The sequence below is a fragment of the Balaenoptera ricei genome, chromosome 2 (assembly GCF_028023285.1).
Source record: "Balaenoptera ricei isolate mBalRic1 chromosome 2, mBalRic1.hap2, whole genome shotgun sequence".
Classification (NCBI taxonomy): Eukaryota; Metazoa; Chordata; class Mammalia; order Artiodactyla; family Balaenopteridae; genus Balaenoptera; species Balaenoptera ricei.
Genome location: NC_082640.1, coordinates 38498550 through 38520739, shown reverse-complemented (window position 1 = coordinate 38520739; position 22190 = coordinate 38498550). Strand labels below are relative to the sequence as shown.

Sequence of the window (22190 nt, the reverse complement as noted above, 5' to 3'; positions counted from 1 at the left end):
ACAACTGTAAGCCCATGTAAAAAGGACAAGTGAATGTTTTTAAAGAGTTTCCCAACTTTTTGCAAAGAAGGATAATATTGCTCAGGTGCCCAAGCAAATGGGTAGTAAGGTTTCACTGCTTCATAAAAGATATTGATAAATTGAAGATCATAGAAAATCAGTGATTGACTAAGAGAAGAAATAACAAATTAGTCAATTGAAGCAGAAAATGGTGCCTGGTACCAGGAAGAGCCAGCACGTTGGAATCTTCATAAATTTGCTTTATCATATGATTTGCTATATAGTGAATCTAATTTCTGAATCATTATGTAGTCACATAAATAATACCATATAGAGATACGTACATAAAACTATATTATACACTATGGACAATTTAAGGAAATTTCAAGAGTAGTTTTGAAACTTTCAGCCAGGATTTTACTAAAGCTGGGGAAACACTGCTTGGTAGTGAAAGAAAGATGTTAAGGGAACCTCACCTCTCTTCATGGAAAGCAGTTTTGTCTTACATGGTCTTTAGAATTTAAACTCGTAAGATAGGATGTACTGTATTTTATGGATTTAAGAAGCAGTGGGTTTTGTGTGTGTGTGTTTATTGCTTGAATACTTATTTCTAAGTCATAATTACTGAGAAGTTCTGAATAAAGTCACACCATTGTAATTCCAGTCATATACAGCTTTTCCTATAGAACTGAATGAACTTACTATGATAGCAGTAGAATGAGCGTTGAAGTGTGAACTAAGTGACAATACTAGTACCTCGGCTGGCAATCTAACTTTTTTTTCTTACTATTAAATCTCTTATTAGAAGCTATTTCTTATATTAGAATTTCAATATTCTTTATTTCGAACAGGCAAAGAGATTCAAGAAACATGGACAGTTACTCTAGAGCCCTTGGCCATGCATCAGAGACATTTTCAGAAACCAGTCAGAATTTTTCTAAAAGGCACAGTGACCCAGTGGTCCCTCCCAGCAAGCTGCACTTTGGGCACTGATAGCTGGATGCTACAAAGTCCAGAGGGTAACAAATCAACTCAAAGGATGTTATTTCAGCAGTTGGTAAACAGGCTGACTGCTGAAGAGTTACATCTGGTAGGTATCTTCCACGTGGCAAGTTATTCTAGTCTAATAACACACTGGTAAAGTGAAATAAGTGCACTTATGAAATGCCAAGGAGTGCCCTACATAATACAGTCTCAGTGAAACAGATGATATTTTTGCAAGTATTATAGCATCGTGACAATGCTCATTAGTGAAGAAACAGCTTATAAAAATTGCATGTACGTTGAATCCAATTAAACCAAATTATATTCACATAGGGAAGAGGCAGTGGGCCAAATGGAATGATTATATTAGGGCAGTGAAGTGATGGGTGGTTTCTCATTTTTTTTTAAATGTTGCATTATGTATTTATTACTTTTACATAATAAATATATTTCATTTTTTTAAAAAACCCTACATTGTAAAATTAGATATACTAGTGTCCAGTAGTTATACAAATTTAGTAATGTCTTCTGAAAAGGAATACATACATATCCAGATTTGATATAAAGGTGATGCTAATTTTTTAACTACCAGTAATTCCTTACCTTACTTGTCTTTTGCTTTTGTAACCTCAGAAAGCTTCTATCTTTTGGATTCCACTGTAAAACATTCCAGAGAAAACTGGGTAGTCATTTGGACAGATGTTGTTCTAAGAGTTGTGTGCTCTGACAGAGCACTGGAGTCAGGGAGTCAGGTGACCTGGATTAGATCTCAGCTCTGCTGCCCACCATGTGATCTGAATAAATCCCCTTAAGTGGTAGAATTGATTCCTGGTTAAGAGCATGGGTTTAAAATTCATACACTCTTGGCTTCTGCCTCTTATTAACTGGGTGACAAACAGGTTGCTTATTCCTCAACCTCAATTCCTCCTCTATAAAATGGGGATAATAATCTTTTTTTTTTTTTTTTTTGCTGTGCCTCATGGCATGCAGGATCTTAGTTCCCCAACCAGGGATCGAACCCATGCCCCCTGCAGTGGAAGCACAGAGTCTTAACCACTGGACCGCCAGGGAAGTTCCAATAATAATCATTTTTACTTCAGAGTGGTTATGAGAATCCAGTGAGTTATAATAAGTACATAATAAGTGCTTAGTAAATATTCCTAATAACCTTAGGTTTTTCTTATCTGTAAATTGAGGGATTAGGATTAGATGATCAGTAAGTTCAATTCTAGCACTAATATCCGTGAAGTCTGTCTTTTCCAGTTTTCTCTTTTATATTAATCATTGGATGAAACTATCATTCTGTCTCTTACTAAACTACATGCCTTTTTAGACATATGTCAACAATATTCCCAACTAATTAGATCTTCTTATGTAGGTTACCAGTGTGGACCCTGGTGAAGGCTGGCCCCCCATCACTGGAGTTATTTCCCCCTTCTCTGCCAGTGCTACAATTCTCACTGTGTTCCACACCAAGGAGACTGAATTTCAAAGACATTTTCTCCAAACAGTTGTGGCAGAGAGCCCCCAGGATTTAGCTTCCCTTTTTTCTGAGGTTGTGGATGGTGTATTGAATCAGATTCACAATTCACTTGAAGATCCTGCTACCTCAGGTAAGCTTCTGAACCAATAACTACCATACTCTAGGTTAGTGGTTTACCATCTTTTCTAGCAACATAACTTTTTTTCAGTGTGCTCTTAGTAGAGCCCAATATCTGTTATAAAACAGATAAAAGTAGGCTACAATATTTCTGGCAGTTTAAATCATTATTTATAGAAATCCTGAAGCACTTCTGAGGAGGCCAAAGGCTCTGTGAAACCAGTTTGAAATCGAAGGTATAAGAGGAAACCTGGTTTTTAATATGTTTAATAAAGACTGCATGTAAAACTGTTATGATTCTGTCTTCCTTCCACTTTCTTGCACTGTTACTGATATGATACAAACCTTATTTATGCTAGATAGATATAAATATAATCAATTTGATATTTCTTCCATTCATATTTACTCAGTAGATTTATTGAGTGCCTGCTGTATGTCAGGCTCTGTTCCAGGGGCTGGGAGTACATCAGAGAACGAAATAGACAAAGGTCTCTGTTCTTAAGAAGCTTATCTAGTCAGGGGAGACAAGACAATAAATTAAATAAGGAAATTATATAGTATGTTTGAAAGAGTTAAGTGCTATAGTTATAAAGCAGAGAAAAAGGAATGGGGAGTGTTAAAGGATAGGAGGGTTGTAATTTTAAACAGGCCTTTTTAAAAAAGTGATATCTGAGCAAAGGCTTTGAAGGAAGTGATAGGGAGACAACATTGTAGAAGCAACAGTAAGTGCCAAGGTTTGTGTGTCTGGTGTGTTGGAGGAACAGTGAGGAAGCCCGTGTTTGCAAATTTTTCATAGACAACATAGGCCTGTTGGGATTGGGGGTGCAGCTGAAGGAACATTGTTAACGATGCTGCTTTGTATGTCCTTTGGAAGAATGCAGTCAGTCCAAGGGAGGAGCAAGTGCTTGGAATTCTCTGCTTTGCTTCTAATGCCTCTTTTCCTCTCCCATCTCTGCTCCTTTGTTTCTGTAGCTCCGCCTACTCCAGAATGGGCCCAGCAGGAGCTTGGCCGCACAGCTCCCTGGAATTCCGCTGTTGTGGAGAAGTGGTTTCCCTGCTCTAACTTTAGTGGTGCCAGTTCAAATTTGATGGAGTCATTTTGGTAAAACTTATTTTTTTCTCTGGGTATTGATTATTGAAGTCAGCTCTCAGTTATCTGCATGTGAGTTTGTTGTTGTTGTTGTTGTTGTTGTTTTATTAATTAATTTATTTATTTATGGCTATGTTGGGTCTTCGTTTCTGTGCGAGGGCTTTCTCTAGTTGTGGCAAGTGGGGGCCACTCTTCATCGCGGTGCGCGGGCCTCTCACTATCACGGTCTCTCTTGTTGCGGTAGCACAGGCTCCAGACGCGCAGGCTCAGTAATTGTGGCTCACGGGCCTAGTTGCTCCACGGCATGTGGGATCTTCCCAGACTAGGGCTCAAACCCGTGTCCCCTGCATTGGCAGGCAGATTCTCAACCACTGCGCCACCAGGGAAGCCCATTGTTGTTGTTTTTAACAGACCACCTTTTCTGAGTATAGTCCAATAATATTAAAAACTAATTACAAATGGAGAATATTGTTTAATGGGTATAGAGTTTCAGTTTTACAAGGTGAATTCTGGAGATGGATGGAGATGATGGTATTATGAATATACTTAATACCACTGAACTATGTACTTAAGAGCGATTAAGATGATAAATTTATGTTGTGTATTTTATCAGAACTAAAAATTTAGAAAAAGTTAATTACAAAAACAAAATACACTCATAGATGTCAGAAAATATTTAGTATTAAATTTCAATAAAAAAGGAAAATAGCAAACTTGAATAATGCAGCTAAATTAATACTTAAAGGAAAATTTTTAGTATCTTTTGAAGAGAAAAATTTAAAACCAATTAGCTAAGACCAACACACGAAATAATACAAGAGAGTAAACCCAAAAATTAAAAAAAGAAGGCAATAATAAAAATAATAAATCAAATAGAAATCAAGAGAAACAAAAGATGATTCTTCGAGAAGCCAAATAAAATAATCTATAGCAAGATTGAGCTACTTGTATGAGTACTCATAAATAATATTGGAAATGTAAAAGATATGGCAGAAATTCAAAATATTAAGAAGTAAAGTTGAGGTTTATTTTTTCCATAAAGATACCCAGTTGTTCCAACTCCATTTGTTAAGACAATCTTTTTCTCAATCACTGTGGCACCTTTGTCAAAATCAGTTGACCACCAATGTGCAGGTCTATTTCTGGAAAGAGTCTAGTCCAGAAATTATGTTAATACCACATTATCTTGAGTAGTGAAATCAGGTAGTCTGTGTCCTCTCAACTTTGTTCTTTTTTTTTTCTCAGAATTGCTTTGGCTATTTTAGACCTTTTGCATTTCCATGTAAATTTTAGAATCAGCCTGTTTCCACACACCCAAAAAAAGCCTGCTAGGATTTTTGATTGAGTGTGTATTGAGCTTATAGGTCCACTTGGGAAGAACTGACATCTTATAATAATGAGTCTTCTGATTCATGGACATGGTACAGCTCAAAAAGGCTAAGAGCATAACAGGTGCACCTTCCCATATGAGATAGCAAAATTTACCATAAAGCTCTAGTAAATAACATAGTGTGGTATCGGTGCAAGGATCAACAGATAGACCAGTGGAGTAGAAGCAGCAGGGAAAGAATAGACTATTCAGTAAATGGTGGTGTTGATGATTGGCTATCCAGAAGAAAAAAGATAAAAAATTAGATTTCTACTTCACAGCATACATAATGATAAATTCCAAATAAACTGAAAAACCAAACGTGAAAAGTAAAAACTTTAAAATTGTAAGAAGGAGAAACACGAGAGAAGATTAGGCTAAGGGTGGATTTCTCAAATAAGACCTAAAAAATTCAAACCATGAAGGAACATATATGACTATAATGAATTTTAAAATGTTTATATGATGACTAGTCATAGACTCGGGTAGCTGTAATCCATATAACCAGCAAAGGATTAGTGTCCAAATTAGTACAGATCTCCTAAAAATAAGAAATCCAATAGAAAATCGGGCAAAGTATGTGAACAAGCGGGGTTTCCCTGGTGGCGCAGTGGTTAAGAATCCACCTGCCAATGCAGGGGACGCGGGTTTGATCCCTAGTCCAGGAAGATTCCACATGCCGCGGAGCACCTAAGCCCATGTTCCATAACTGCTGAGCCTGTGCTCTAGAGCCCACGAGCCACAACTAATGAAGCCTGCGCGCCTAGAGCCCATGCTCTGCAACAAGAGAAGCCACCGCAATGAGAAGCCTGCGCACCGCAACGAAGAGTAGCCCCCGCTCGCTGCAACTAGAGGAAGCCCACGCGCAGCAACAAAGACCCAACGCAGCCAAAAATGAATAAATAAATTTTTTAAAAAATTGTGAACAAGCAATTCAGATGAGGAAATCTAACAGAGCAGTAATTTGGAAAGATACTCAGCGTAGGCAAGTGGAAATTTAAACCACAACATGGAAAAACCCACCAGGTTCTATTTTATACCTATTAGATTGTCAAAAATTAGCATGTGGGGAAATGAGCACATTTTAGATGGTAGAAGTGTAAAATGGTTACCATTTTAGAGAACAATGTTCCTAGTAAAGCAGAAACTTCACATACTCTGACACTCAGCAATTCTACTTCTAGGTGTCTGCACTGAAGAAATTTTTGCACAAACACAAGGAGAGCTGTGCTAGAATGTTCATTTCCAGTGGAAAGGACTAGCAGACTCTCAGCAGGAAAATGGATAAATAAATTACAGTATCGTTATACAATAGAATATTATACATAGATTAGTAAAACGGTATAAACCAGAGCAACACGTGAAAAATATGTTGAGTGCAAACAAAATTGCCAAAGGATGGTGTTGTATGATACCATTTTCATAAGATTTACAACATATGAAACAGCATTTTATTCATTTTGTTACATATGTATGTCTCTGTAAATAAGGTACACACAAATCTAGGAATACCTCTGGGAGGAAGGGATGGGAAGAAATTGGGTGAGGCTTTCTCTGCGTCCATGATGCTTAATTTCATTTAAAAAAAAATCTGAAGCAGATACAGTAAATTAATGGGGGGAAAAAGCAACCCTCCTCACTGCTCAAGGAAATACCAGCACACTTAAGAGAATTAGGCTGCTTCAGACCTGCTGCTTGTATGAACTAATTCAACTAATGGCACCATAACTTTCTCCTACTTTTAAGTCAGATGATATCAGATAATGGAAGATAATGAAATGGAAATAATACATTTTGTAAGTTGTGCTATTTTCATTATTTCCTTAGTGACTGATATTTAGCTCTAGGCGGGAAAGCAGTTAATAACTAATCATCTCCCCTGCCCTGTTTCTTTCCCTGCTCATCAATCCCAAATTAGTTTACTAGAGTGTGAAATAATTATTTAAAAGTTATTCTGATACTCACTACACTGTATTACATCATCTTGTACTTTAATGTATGGAAACTGGGTAAAAATTATGGAAGCCCAGAAGTGAGTGAAATAGTTGTCATAATTAGATATGTACCCTAGGACATGAAGAATCTTATTAATAAAAGTCAATACTGTATGTGTTAATACATTAATGGTTTTGTGAACAGGTAGCTTCTGCCCCTGAATTTATACAAATCATAAATGAGAAGAGGGACATTTTCCCTCCTGAGAAAAAATACTTTGAAGGCATCTTGTGGAGACATCTTTTGACTAGCTTTTAAAAGGATAATGGATATTGCTGTTGCTTTGTTTTTAAAGCATTTTGGAAAATCAGAATTTCAACTTTGTACGAGACATCTTGACTTATTCACAGGTTACTACAGGCTGCCTCATCTAATAAGGAAGAGCCTTCCAAAACTGAAAGTGAATTGACACGTTGCCTCTCTGAGCTCTACCAGAGAAAGTCTCGTGAAGAATACACTGTGTCCAATCAGGAAGACAGCAAAAAGAAGCGTAAGCACATAGAAAGGCTGTTTCTTACAGTCTTTTTTGACACTGTATGTTTTAAAAGATTGATATTCCTTAAAATGAAGTTGAAATGGTAACTGAATAAAGCACAAGTTCTTATATTTCATATTTGAAAATAATTACATTAGTACAGTAGTGATTTTAAAAATCTCCCACAATCCTACCTTCTTAATGAATTAAACCATTTTTGTTTTTAGTTATAATAGAAATTTAAATACAACTTTGTGTGCTGCTTATAAATACTTGTTCATCTGCTACTTTGCTTTTTTAGTTACCTCATTGCTTAACAAAATTTGCAAATTTCTTATGTTGTTGAACATGTAGATTGTTTTCAGTTTTTACCATTATAAATAATACTATAGTGTACATCATGCATATGATTTACCTTTGAGTGATTTCCTTAGTATAAGTTTCCATGAACAAGTTATTCATGGAAAAGGGAGCTCTGGATGCAGACTGCTTAACTGCCTTTCAAAAGAGTTTCATCACAACTCTGTGACTACTGGGTAACACCAAAATGAGTCTGTTCGGCATTTGTCTGTTGTCTGTTTGGCATTAGATGTAAAAATCATCTAACCACCTTGAGATATTTAGTTCTTAAACTTCAGTTAAAAAAAGAGCTCTCTTTCTACCCTGTGTTGTAGGTAGAAAGAGATGAAAGAACTACCTAATTCAGATCATTCTGAATGGATATACTTCATTTCAATATTCCTTCACAGAATATTTCATCTGAATTAAAGTAGTTCTTGATTCCACAGAAGTAAAAGTTATTTTACTTTTCTTCCCACGATGTCGTTTTGGTAGGAGGTTTCCCTCGTACTCCAGTGAGGCAGAAGATGAATACCATGTGCCGTTCCTTGAAGATGCTGAATGTTGCAAGACTGAATGTAAAGGCTCAGAAGTTACATCCAGATGGCAGTCCAGACACAGCTGGGGAGAAAGGGATCCAAAAGATAGCCAATGGAAGAACAGCAGATAAATTGGAAAACAAAGGAAGGACACTGAGAAGTTCTAAACCTAAAGGTATTCCTCAGTTCCATTGCATTTTGGTATCTAAATTCATGTTTACTCTTCTGTACTCTCATATTTTTAAGTTTTAATCATATCCCTCGCTTAATGAACATTTATTGGCTATCTACTGTATGTCCACAAGTGTGTTATGGGGAGTACAGTACATAATAAGATAATTTCCTCTCCTTAGATTTATGATCCAGCTACAAAGAGTAATAATGAACATATATATATATATATATACACATACATATACACAACGAATTGGTAAAATGAATACATAAGAGAGCCAAGAGACTGTAACAGAAAATACTTGTTCATTTTGGAAGTAAAGACATACTAGGAGTCAAGAAAGGGAAAGTCCAGTCTTGAGCAGAACAGGCTGAGAAGGCTTTTACGGAGCCAGTGGAGCCCAGGTTAGACTTTGAAGAATGAGCAGAGTTTAGAAGGCAGAAAGGTAAAAGAAGTGTGTGCTAGATGGAGGATTAGCATAAGCAAAATCACAAAGAAGGGCTGTGTCTTGGCCCTTTAAGTGGTTAAAGAAGTTAAGTGGTTAAAGAAGTTTTATACATTTGTGAATAAAGAGAAGGGAAAAGGTTCGTGAATAATCTAGGGTTAGATGATTGAGGTCTTTCAAAGTCAGGCAGAAGAATTCAGTCCAGTAGCTTTTATTTTCCCATTTGTTCTTTTTTCTTCTTTAAAAATGGATTGAATTACAGTATGTTTCTCATTCTCAGGATACATTCTTAGCTTACACTGACAGTGCCAGTACTGTGGGGTGATTGTGACAATAGCTTATGAACTTTGGGCAATAATTACCTGATGTCACCTTTGAGTTCTTTTGAAAATTCTGGAATGAAAGTTTTCTGCTTCTTTAAACATTTTTTTTTTTCCTGTGGAATACTGGATCATAGATGATAATCAGTTTGAGTGAGATAGCACATCTTCGATGAGCTAGTATGGTATACCAGAATGCAGATGGGAGAGCAGAATTAACAGTAATGCAAGACAATGTGGCATTAGCATAATTTCTGGACTAGATCCTTTCCAGAAATAGACCTGCACAGCAGTGGTAAATTGATATTTGACAGTAGTGCCCCCAACAATTCAACAGGACAAGGATAATCTTCAAAAGATGGTGCAGGAATAACGATATGTTTATGGAAAAATTGAACTTAAACCTTATCTCTTAATAGTATTTTGAATTTCTGCTTTATTTTCTCGAATCACCTTTGTTTTTGTTGCTCTCTCATTTCTTTTTTTCCTACTTAATTCATTTCTGTTTTTATCTTTATTATTGCCTTCTTTATTATTTGGATTTACTCTTTTGTGTTATTTCTTACGTTGGACCCTTAGCTAATTTGGTTTTGAATTTTTCTTTAAAAAGATAATTTGTCTATAAATTTTCCTTTAGGTATAAATTTAGCTGCATTATATAAGTTTGCTGTATTCTGTTTTCATCAATACATCTAAATATTTTCTGACATCAGTAATAGAAGGGAGTGTTTTATTTTTGTAATTAGCTTTTAATTTTTTTGGACTGTGCACAATGTGTTCTGTAAGATATTGAATCTTTAATATTTGTTGAAACTCTATGGCCTAATATGTGATTGTTTTGTTAATATTCCATGTGTACTTGAAAATAATGTGTATTCTCTAATTTTGGGGTACTTGGTTCCATACATATTCATCTTAATATTTGAATATTCAAAATTCTTATTAATTTTTTTCTACTTAAAAGAATCTATAACTGAGATGATTGTATTATAGTCTTCCACCATGTAGATCTGTCTAAATTTCCTTGCAGTTCTGCCAATTTTTGCATCATATATTTTGAGGCTTTCTTTTTAGGTCCATACAAAATCATTTATGTTTTCCTTGTGATTATACCTCTATTCCTTTATTTCCAATGTTTCTTTGTCATGTGTTTTGGGTATGTCTTTTGTAAACAGCATAATTTTTTTTTTTAACCCAGTCTGACAGTTTCTACCTTTTATTTAACCAGTGTATTCATAAGATAAATATTTATAATTATTATGATTACTGATAAGCTAGGGTGTATTTTAGTGTCTTATTTTGTGCTTTCAATTGTTTTTTTCCTTTCTACCAGGCTATGGGATTAATCAATTTTTCTTTATGCATCTTTTTCCTTTCTGCTAAGTTTGGAGGTTGTATAGTTTATTTCTTCTCCATTACTGGTTATCCTTAAATTTATAACATGTACACGTGATTTGCAAACCCTTAAAATTAATCACTATCTCTGAACTTTTCAACCTCAGCATTTTTGACATTTTGGACCAGATAATCCTCTGTGAACTATAAGATGTTTAGCAGCCTCCCTGGCCTCCACCCCACTAGATGCCAGTAGTACCCTCCCTCTCCCCACCAGTCACTGCCACCCAGACATAGCCAGATGTCCCCTGGGCAGCAAAACTCCCAGTTGGTAGCCACTGGCTTAAACAATACAATGACTTCAGCTGGATCTGATGATCAATTTGACTTTTTTTCCCACAGATTTTAAAACTGAGGAGGAGCTACTATCTTACATACATGAAAATTACCGAAAGACTGTGGCCACAGGAGAAATCGTGTTGTATTCATGTGCTCGGAACATGATCTCAAACATTAAAGCATTCCTAAAGTCCAAAGGCACCAAGGAATTAGAAGTAAGGGAATCCGGATATTGTTGTTTGTCATAACAATGTTAGTTGCTTGTTGGTGGGTCTGGCTCATATGTCTTGGAAAATATCTGTTATGCAGTGCACATTTCAAAAATGATGAGTGAGGGGGTGAGCACAGTTCTAGGTCTTGGAAGATGGACATGGTCCACTGAGAAGGCAGAAATCAAGGAAACGGACCAGGTGGGAGTAATTACATGTACTTCCCTTCCAATGAAAGCTCTGTCCTCATCTAAGTTGCATGTTAGCTGCATGAATTAAGCCAGTGGTTCTTAACCCTGGCTGCACTTTAGAGTCACCTGGAACATTTCTTTAAAATGTTGATTCATTTTGCTTAGACTTCTCAATCACTACTTTATGGAATCTTCCTTTTATGAAAGTTCAAATCTGCAGGCTTGCTGTATCCATGCCCACTTGCTCTCAAATACTTTTCTACATGTTCTTTTAAAAAATATAAAAGAATATTACACTATTTTTCATTCAAATGAAAGAAAGAGGATGTACTTCCCTTCTTAGGGCATTATTAGTCAGCTGTGAAGAAATTAGAAATAATGATAAGCATTAATATTAATATTCTCCTATGTAATTTTGTATTTTCAGATGAACTGCCTACATCAAGTAAGAAACAACCTCTTGAAAACTAGCAAAAGTCTTCGACAGAATGTAGGAAAACTGGATAAAGAAGATAAAGTCAGAGAGTAATTAACTTCCTTTTTAATTTTTTTTAAAGATTTATTATGATTTTAAAATTTTTTTTAATTTTTGGCTGCATCGGGTCTTAGTTGCGGCATGTGGGCTCTTCCTTGCGGTGCGTGGGCTTCCTTCTAGTTGTGGTGCGCGGGTTCCAGAGCACGTGGGCTCTCTAATTGAGGTGCACGAGCTCAGTAGCTGTGGCGTGTGGGCTTAGTTGCCCCGCGGCATGTGGGATCTTAGTTCCCTGACTAGGGATTGAACCCGCGTCTCTTGCATTGTAAGGCGGATTCTTTTCCACTGGACCAACAGGGAAGTCCCCCTTTTTTTTTTAAACCATTACTCCAAAACAGAGCTCCCAAGATTTACTTGTATCAATTTAATATTTCATTTTTAAAAAATTCTTTTCCATTATGGTTTATTATAGGATATTGAATATAATTCCCTGTGCTACACACTAGGACCTTGTTTATCTTTTTTTAAAAATTTTTATTGGAGTATATAGTTGCTTTACAATGTCATTGTTTATCTATTTCATATATAATATAGTTTGTATCTGCTAGTCCCAAACTCCTAATTTATCCCTCCCCCACGCCCTTAGCCCTTTGGTAACCATAAGTTTGTTTTCTATGTTTGTGAGTCTGTTTCTGTTTCATAGGTAAGTTCATTTGTGTCATATTTCAGATTCCACATATAAGTGATGTATGTTTTTCTCTTTCTGACTTACTTCACTTAGTATGATAATCTCTAGGTCCATTCCTATTGCTGCAAATTGAATTATTTCATTTTTCTTTTTAATGGCTGTGTATATATCAGTTTAAAATAGATTGCCAATTGCTTGAAGAGGCTTTTGTAGCTGATTCTCTATAATGTTCCAATGTTCAGTTTGCAACACCTGTTTACCTAATAACCATATTGCTATTTAGAAAGCAATGGCTCTTCTTTTTGGTTGTTGTTTCTTATGTAAACAGATCTCTGCATAAGGAAGGAACTTTCATTTCAGTTAAGTGACACTCAAAACAGATAAAACCAAGCTTTTTTCTTCTCTCAAGGTGCCAGCTCCAGGTATTTCTTCATTTGGAGATGTGTCGGCAGTGCCCTTCAGTATATGAACATATAGATGAAATGGAGCAAGTAGTGGAGGAGGCAAGTATACTGCTTAGTGCCACTGGGGATGTGCTGTAGATGCATTCAGCTTCCTGCAGAGGCCATGTGGTAATTTTCTAAAATCTTCAGGTGACAGATATGCTGCGCATGGTGTATTTAACTGAAGATTCGGCATACCTAGCAAAGTTTCTGGAAGAAATTTTGGAATTGTAAGTTTGATGACTACTAATTTAAATTTAAAATAATTTTACCAAGAACTTATATAGGTATTGTCTCAGAATTGTAGAATTGTAAGGACTATTTCTCATGCTGGGTGAGGAAAGGAGTAGAGAGGGTGGAATGGTGACTGACTGTTCCATATTTAATCAATCTATTCCACAGGTATATTGATTCAATCCCAAAGATACTTGGAAATCTTTACGACAGCCTAGGATTTCTGATTCCTCAGAAGCTGGCTCGTGTCCTTCCTACAGATTTTTTCGGTGATGACTCCATGACGCAAGAGAGCAAATCACCCCTTTCTGTGCCTCTTATGTCAAATGCTCATAGGTCAGTGTCGGGTGGCACTGAATCTGACCAACTGGAGGAGCTTCGTACCAGATCAGCTAAGAAGAGAAGGTAGGAGCTCAAGGAATTAAAGGAATTACTTGCACTGTTATAGTTTTGGTATAGGGTATGTTTAAGCCATACCCTATACCAGATCAGCTAAGAAGAGAAGGTAGGAGCTCAAGGAATTAAAGGAATTACTTGCACTGTTATAGTTCTGGTATAGGGTATGTTTAAGCCATAGTCCAGTTGTCTTTGTCTATAATTTATTGAATTAGTAGTTGCCCTTATGTCTGAATCACAGAAGCCAATTATTAGAGTTCTTAACAAGGAGCATCTGACACTCTTTATATTATCTGGGGAACATATAGTCTTGTATTGTGTAGTCACAGACCCCTCTTGACTCTCCACATGGGGTCTCCAAGAACTAGGAGCCTTCCATGAGATAAGCTTAGGGTTTCAGCTTACTTTGTATATTTTCCATGATGCTCTTCATTGTTCATAACTAGTTAAATTTATAGTTGTTACTTTTAGAAATTCTGGGATTGACTTGTTTTACTGTAAGTTCAGGCCAACCTCAAAATAACCGACTTCTATTTAAGTGTTTTATTTTAAACTTTAGTTCCATTCTCATCTAACTAGCTGTAACCTGTTTTCAGTGTATATTGACTGTTTCTTTCTATTTTTAAAAGGAAAAATGCAATAAGACATAAAAGCATTGCAGAGGTTTCACAAAATCTGCGACAAATTGAAATTCCCAAGGTATCCAAGAGAGCTACGAAAAATGTAAGTCATTTCCAGGAGATAGAAAGTGGTATCACTTTGGGCATGAGTTCATACAATAAATAAGAATGAAACACACAGTGAGTGTCTTTACTTTTAAGAAATGAACATTGGAGGATACAGAAATAAAATTAGGTATTTTTATGAATGTGTCTACAACTGTAATCTAAGGAATAAAGAAATATAAGTTTATTAAAGATTAATCATATTTCCCAGAAGTGTGACAGAGATAATATTAAGGGGAAAAAAAATAGTAAAAGTTAGGAATGAATAAGTTAATTCAAAGTCTTTAATGTAGTTAAGAAAACTCATGAAATAGTAACATAACCAAAAGAAGCCACTGAAAAATAATGTACAATCATAATAGGACTTTGTGTACCAGAAAGTACTTTTCAGTAAGTATGTTTTACGTCAATAACAAGTTACAAAAGCAAACAAAAAACTCATGAAGCCAGGTGGTAATTATTTTTCTGTGGCAGTAGATGTTAGGACTTGTTGGTTGCAGAAAAAGAAATCCAGCTGGAGTCTATTTACTAAGTAGAATTAATGTCTTACTAAGAGAAGGAGAGAGACAAAAAAATGCATTGAAACCTTTGAACTGCATGAATTATGAGAAGAGTTAAAATTCTAGGAGAACTAGCTTTAGAAGCATTAATCATTACAATAGTGGTTTGTTTCTAGAGATTTATAGCTGTGCTTTAGTACTGGAGGTGGGGTTTCTTTTGAAGAGTTAGTGGTGTTCACTTTCTTAGTATACCTTAATACGTATGAGTGAATAAGATGCATATCTTAGATATCTTGGAAATTTTGTTCAGAGAGTATGAAGTCTAAAAGGTATCAGACCACCTCTCTCACTAGATTTTACACGATTAGCAGTCCTTTCTAGCACTCCTTTTGGAAAACTTTTGTTTCAGATTGGCCTAGAAAGTTAACTTCTTTTTTTTTTTTTTTTTTTTTTAAATTTATTATTTATTTATTTATTTATTTTTGGGTGTGTTGGGTCTTCGTTTATGTGCGAGGGCTTTCTCTAGTTGCGGCAAGCGGGGGCCACTCTTCATCGCGGTGCACGGGGCCTCTCACTGTCGCGGCCTCTCTTGTTGCGGAGCACAGGCTCCAGACGCACAGGCTCAGTAGTTGTGGCTCACAGGCCCAGTTGCTCCACGGCATGTGGGATCTTCCCAGACCAGGGCTCGAACCCGTGTCCCCTGCACTGGCAGGCAGATTCTCAACCACTGCGCCACCAGGGAAGCCCCAGTTAACTTCTTTAAGACCAGATTTACTGAGATCAGGATTTGATTTTGGTTAAAAAAGAATATCATTTCTTAAGTTTCCGCTATTTGGCTGTTTATTCTTTAATGATTACAGTGGCATCATTGAAAAAACAGCAACAAAATCTTTAAAAACAATTCTCTTGTTTAGATGCCATTTGAGTTTAGGCACTTGAATCCTCTACTATAATAGCAAATAAATAGCAGGTGGGTATTTTTTTTTCTGCCGCACCACAGGGCATGTGGGATCTTAGTTCCCTGACCAGGGATTGAACCAGCACTCCCTGCAGTGGAAGCACGGAGTCTTAGCCACTGGACCACCAGGGAAGTCCCCAAATAGCAGTTTTATACAGAGACGTTCCTAAGAGTATAGCCATCCTCTAATATTATGGGGTTTCCCTGATGATTTAGTTATAAAAGATATACAGAAACATCGTTTAAAAATTGAAATTATATAAAGTTAAATGTTAGTGCCTCTTCACCATCCATTCCTCAGAAGTAATCGCTGATGACAGTTTGTTGTGTATATTTCCAGGCCCTATTTTTGTGCATTTTACAACTATTTCTGTTACAGGTTCCTACAAGTGGAATTGCAAGGATCAAAGGGTTTCTTGTGGAATTTTTATTCTTTTAAATGAATTCCTATTTAAATTTTCTTATTGGATTTTCTCATCTTTCAGGAGAATTCTCACCCTACTCTTCAGCAGCCTCCACTCCCAGTGAAAGACACGGTACAAGGTATACTTTGTTTCCTTGTTGTACTCAGTGACAGTTTTATTTTGATTACATATATTTCAGCAGTTGCATATAGTTAAAAATTATAGTTCTGTGTAATTGTTGGTTTATGAAATATGTCCATATACTGTGTGCTAGAGGAGTAGGATGTTCACATGGTCTCAAAATACTGCATTTTATAAAATAACTGGTCTAAAATTTTTTTTTTTATTAATTTATTTTTTGTTTATTTATTTTTTGCTGCATTGGGTCTTCATTGCTGTGCGTGGGCTTTCTCTAGTTGTGGCAAGCGGGGGCTACTCTTCGTTGCGGTGCGCGGGCTTCTCATGGCGGTGGCTTTTCTTGTTGCAGAGCATGGGCTCTAGGCACGCAGGCTCGGTAGTTGTGGCACACGGGCTTAGTTGCTCCGTGGCATGTGAGATCTTCCCAGACCAGGGCTCAAACCCGTGTCCCCTGCATTGGCAGGTGGATTCTTAACCGCTGTGCCACCAGGGAAGCCCTAAAATATTTTTTTAATGCCATTAACATGAAAGCTGAAAAAGAAAAGAGGCAGTGGAGCTGGTTTAGATAAAAGGAATTTAAGTGTGACATAAGTGCACTACATGATCCCTGCTTGGGTCTTAAATTTAGGGTAAAAAGCTATAATGGGATTACTGAGACGATGAGAGAAATTCGAGGATGGATTAGATATATGCCCTTGTTCTTTGGAGATACATGCTGAAATATAGGAAACTGAAGAGTTGTGATGTCTGCAACTCACTCTCCAGCGTTCTGGGGTGGGCAGTTGTACAAACGTAGAGAGAGAGAGACGGAGGGAGAAAACAAATGTTGACAGTTGGTGAATTTTAGTGAAAATTCTATGTGTGTTTTTTTGGTTTTGTTTTTTTTTAATATTTATTTATTTGGTTGCGCTGGGTCTTAGTTGCGGTTCGCTAGCTTCTTAGTTGTGGCATGCAAACTCTTAGTCGCAACATGCATGTGGGATCTAGTTCCCTGACCGAGGGATCAAACCCGGGCCCCCTGCATTGGGAGCGTGGAGTCTTATCCACTGCGCCACCGCGGAAGTCACCATGATTCTACGTTGAAATTTTCTATAGATATTAAACTTCTCCAAAACTTGGGAAAAATGGAAAATAAAAGATCAAATTTGGCTGTCAGGCCGTACATCAGTTTCATAGACAGCCTAAGGCAGGTAACAGAGGCTTTTATAATGGAGATAGAGAAACATTTTTTTGAAACTTGGTGTGCATTATTGGTGTCCTTAATGTTTATGTCATTGATGGGTAAAAAAGGCTTCTCCCAGTTTGTGGATCCTGGTTTATTTGGTTTTTATTTAAGTGACTTGCTCTTAGAATTTTTTTACTCTTGGTGAATTTTTTTTTTATATAAATTTATTTGTTTATTTATTTGTTTATTTTTTTTTAATTTATTTATTTATTTTTGGCTGTGTTGGGTCTTCGTTTCTGCGTGAGGGCTTTCTCCAGCTGCACAGAGCGGGGGCCACTCTTCATCGCGATGCACGGGCCTCTCACTGTCAACGGCCTCTCCCGTTGCGGAGCACAGGCTCCAGACGCGCAGGCTCAGTAGTTGTGGCTCATGGGCTTAGTTGCTCCGCGGCATGTGGGATCCTCCCAGACTAGGGCTCGAACCCGTGTCCCCCGCATTGGCAGGCAGACTCTCAACCACTGCGCCACCAGGGAAGCCCTTATTTGTTTATTTTTATTTTTGCCTGTGTTGGGTCTTCGTTGTGGTGCGCAGGCCTCTCACCGCGGCGGCCCCTCCCGCTGCAGAGCACGGGCTCCAGACACGCAGGCTCAGCAGTTGCGGCCCACGGGCTCCAGAGCACAGGCTCAGCAGCTGTGGCACACGGGCCTAGCCGCTCCGCGGCATGCGGGATCCCCCCAGACCAGGGCTCGAACCTGCGTTCCCTGCACTGGCAGGCGGATTCCCAACCACCGCACCACCAGGGAAGTTCCAGTGAATTTTTGAGTAGCCTCCACCAGGCCATCTTGCTTAAGATTAAAATGCTAGCCTGCTAGCTTTGTCAAGTATTTCCTGACTCTTCAGCTATTTTTCCTAACTTTGAGTCTAGATGGTTACAACTCTCATGCTTTGGAGTTAGAAAGAGGATTTAAAATATAGTAGTTCCCCCCTTATCCACAGGGGTTATGTTCCAATACCCTCAGATACCTGAAACTTCAGATAGTACCGAACCCTATACTATGTTTTTTCCTATACATACATACCTATGATAAAGTTTAATTTATAAATTAGGCGTGGTAAGAATTAACAATACCATAATAAAATAGAACAAAATTATAACAATACGCTATAATAAAAGTTACATGAATGTGGTCTCTCTCAAAATATCTTGTTGTACAAATTTAATGCCTTTTCCATCTTAACTAAGCACTTTCATGCGTTGTAGCCATAATCTTTGCAGTTTGAGTTGTGACAGCAAAACTAGCATGAATTTTTCCTTCACAGTTTCACAGATAGACAATTCACTGTTACCATAGATCGTAGCAACCTTAGCATACGATTTTCTTTTTCCCTTAAGTTGAGAAACTTTTTATTTATAGGAAGCACTTTATGACTTCTTTTCAGCATATCCAAGTTGCCAGCATCACTACTTTTGTGCTTTGGGGCACAAGAAGTATTTAAGTAAAATAAGGGTTACTTGAATATAGCACTGCTATACTGCTACAGTCGATCTGATAACCCAGCTGGCTACTAAGTGCCTAACGGGTGGGATATGCTGGACAAAGGAATGATTCATGTTTTGGGTGGGACAGAGCAGGATGGCATGAGATTTTATCACACTACTCAGAAAGACACACAACTTTAAAACTTATGACTTATGTACTTCTGGGATTTTTCATTTGATATTTTCGGATTGCAGTTGACTGCAGGTAACTGAAAATGTGGAAAGTGAAACTGCGGATAGGGAGGGACTACTGTATCCCAGCAAATTAGTAAAATACTCAAAAGAAGAAAAATGAAATCTCTGGGGTTGAAAAGAACAGTTTCTCTGCTTGATACTGAATACAAAGCAGCAAAAAGTTCCAATGTGAGAAAAATATTGTAACACTGGGATATATTAAAAGGACTATGATTTACATTATCCAACCTCTTACTTAAGGATTATGTCCATTTTACAGTTGTGGCAGGCGGGCTCCTTAGTTGCGGCATGCACGTGGGATCTAGTTCCCTGGCCAGGGATCAAACCCAGGCCCCCTGCGTTGGGACCGTGGAGTCTTAACCACTGCGCCACCAGGGAAGTCCTGTAAATAGTTTTGATATACCATGTGAGTGTACTATTTAAGGAAATCCTATTAGTAAATGTGAATATAGCAGTCAGCCTGTAAAATAGTTTCCTCAAGCAGATTCTCTGTTTGGGATATCTTTCTTTTCCCACATGTGGCTTTTATTAATGATAATATTTAACTTTCTTTTTTTCTTAATGCTTTCAGAAGTGACCAAAGTTCGAAGAAATCTCTTCAACCAGAAAATGATTTCTCCTTCAAAGAGATCTGTAAAGCGGGGGTTGCCTAGAAGCCATTCTGTGTCAGCTGTGGAAGGTCTAGAGTATAAACTTGACAACTTCAAGAGGACCAAAGGTACTACATTTTAGGGTAACCAAGAGAAGGGGATTCTTGGACCCAAACCGGTCTCCAGACTCTTTGTTGCAAAAGCTCATTAATCTCATGTTTTCCTCTCCTCTTTGGTTACCATCAGTTAATTTTCCACTTGGGGTCTCTCCCTCCAAGCTTAGATGAAGAATTAATTCTGGTCTTTCTCATTCCTCCCTTTCTAGTTACCCCTACAGACAACAGACAAACATCTATTTTATAAAACCAATTAAACAAAAACGAAAGATAGTGACTAGCAATTTTCTAGCCTTTTGGTGTGTTGGTTTGTTTTTTGCTTTTTTTTATAATTGAGACCATTCATGTATCATAAAATCAACTTTTAGTGGTTTTCAGTATATTCACAGAGTTGTGCAACCATCATGACACATTCCAGAACATTTTCATCACTCCAGAAAGAAGCCCTGTACCTACCCATTAGTAGTCACTCTCCATTTCTCCCAGTCTTCCCAGCTGTAGGCAACCACCAGTCTAGTTTCTGTTTTTATAGGTTTCTTATGGATATTTCTTTTAAGAGGAATCATATTATGTGGTCTTTGTAACTGGCTTTTTTTACTTTAGCATAATGTTTTCAAGGTTTATACATGGTGTAGTACGTCTCAGTACTTCATTTCTTTTTATTGACAATAATATACCATTGTATGGATAAACTACATTTTACTTATCTGTTCATCAATTGGTGGACATTTAAGTTGTTTCTACTTTTGGCTATTGTGAGTGATGCTGCTGTAAACATTCATATATAAGATTGTGTGTAGACACATTTTTAATTCTCAGGCATATGCCTAGAAATGAAATTGCTGGGTCATATGGTAACTCTATGTTTGACATTTTAAGCAATTACCAAACTGTTTTCCAAAGTGGCTATACCATTTTATATTCCCACTAACAGTGTATGAGGGTTCTAATTTCTCCACATCCTTGCCACCACCTTCCATTGTGCCTCTTTGATTCTGCTCATCCTAGTGGGTGTAAAGTGGTGTGTCATTGTGGTTATGAGTTGCATTTCCATGATAACTAATGTTGTTGAGCTTCTTTTCATGTGCTCGCTGGCCATTTGTATATCTTCTTTGGAGAAATCTTTGCCCATTTTTATTTTTATTTTTTTTTAATTTTTTAAATTTTATTTATTTATTTTTGCTGTGTTGGGTCTTCGTTTCTGTGCGAGGGCTTTCTCTAGTTGTGGCAAGCGGGGGCCTCTCTTCATCGTGGTGTGCGGGCCTCTCACTATCGCGACCTCTTTTGCTGTGGAGCACAGGCTCCAGACGCGCAGGCTCAGTAATTGTGGCTCACGGGCCCAGTTGCTCCGTGGCATGTGGGATCTTCCCAGACCAGGGCTTGAACCCGTGTCCCCTGCATTGGCAGGCAGATTCTCAACTGCTGTGCCACCAGGGAAGCCCCCCCTGCCCATTTTTAAATTAGGTTGTTTGTCTTTTTACTATTGAGTTGTAAGAGTTCTTTATATATTCTAGATACCAGTCCCTTATCAGATATACAATTTGCGAATATTTTTTCCCCAACCTGTTGGGTTTTCTTTTCACTTTCTTGATAGTGTTCTTTGATACAAAAAATATTTTTAATTTTGATGATATCCATTTTTTAAAATAAATTTATTTATTTATTTATTTATGGCTGCATTGGGTCTTCGTTGTGGCGCGCGGGATCTTTAGTTGCGGCATGCAAACTCTTAGTTGCAGCATCTGGGATCTAGTTCCCTGACCAGGGTTCAAACCCGGGCCCCCTGCATTGGGAGCATGGAGTCTTAGCCACTGGACCACCAGGGAAGTCCCAATTTTTAAAAAAAAAAATAATAAATTTACTTATTTATTTATGGCTGCATTGGGTCTTTGTTGCTGCATGCGGGCTTTCTCTAGTTGCGGCGAGCGGGGGCTACTCTTCATTGCGGTGCGTGGGCTTCTCATTGTGGTGGCTTCTCTTGTTCTGGAGCATGGGCTCTAGGCACACAGGCTTCAGTAGTTGTGGCATGTGGGCTCAGTAGTTGTGGCTTGCGGGGTCTAGAGCGCAGGCTCAGCAGTTGTGGCACACAGGCTTAGTTGCTCCGCGGCACGTGGGATCTTCCCAGACCAGGGCTCGAACACGTGTCCCCAGCATTGGCAGGCAGATTCTTAACCACTGCACCACCAGGGAAGTCCCCCCAATTCTTTTTAAATGTTAGGTA

General features: G+C 37.7%; 1 protein-coding gene across 1 annotated transcript in view; it reads left to right on the top strand.

Annotated features, from left to right (window-relative positions):
• The window catches only part of TICRR (TOPBP1 interacting checkpoint and replication regulator), a 43364-nt gene that overhangs the window by 5776 nt on the left and 15398 nt on the right, over positions 1-22190 (top strand). Inside the window, exons 3-15 of the mRNA XM_059915391.1 lie at positions 852-1090; positions 2363-2597; positions 3557-3686; positions 7389-7528; positions 8348-8566; positions 11069-11220; positions 11833-11930; positions 12975-13068; positions 13159-13238; positions 13411-13647; positions 14268-14361; positions 16307-16364; positions 19835-19981. Coding sequence (XP_059771374.1) covers positions 852-1090; positions 2363-2597; positions 3557-3686; positions 7389-7528; positions 8348-8566; positions 11069-11220; positions 11833-11930; positions 12975-13068; positions 13159-13238; positions 13411-13647; positions 14268-14361; positions 16307-16364; positions 19835-19981 — 1923 coding nt within the window. The remainder of the gene's footprint in view (positions 1-851; positions 1091-2362; positions 2598-3556; positions 3687-7388; positions 7529-8347; positions 8567-11068; positions 11221-11832; positions 11931-12974; positions 13069-13158; positions 13239-13410; positions 13648-14267; positions 14362-16306; positions 16365-19834; positions 19982-22190) is intronic.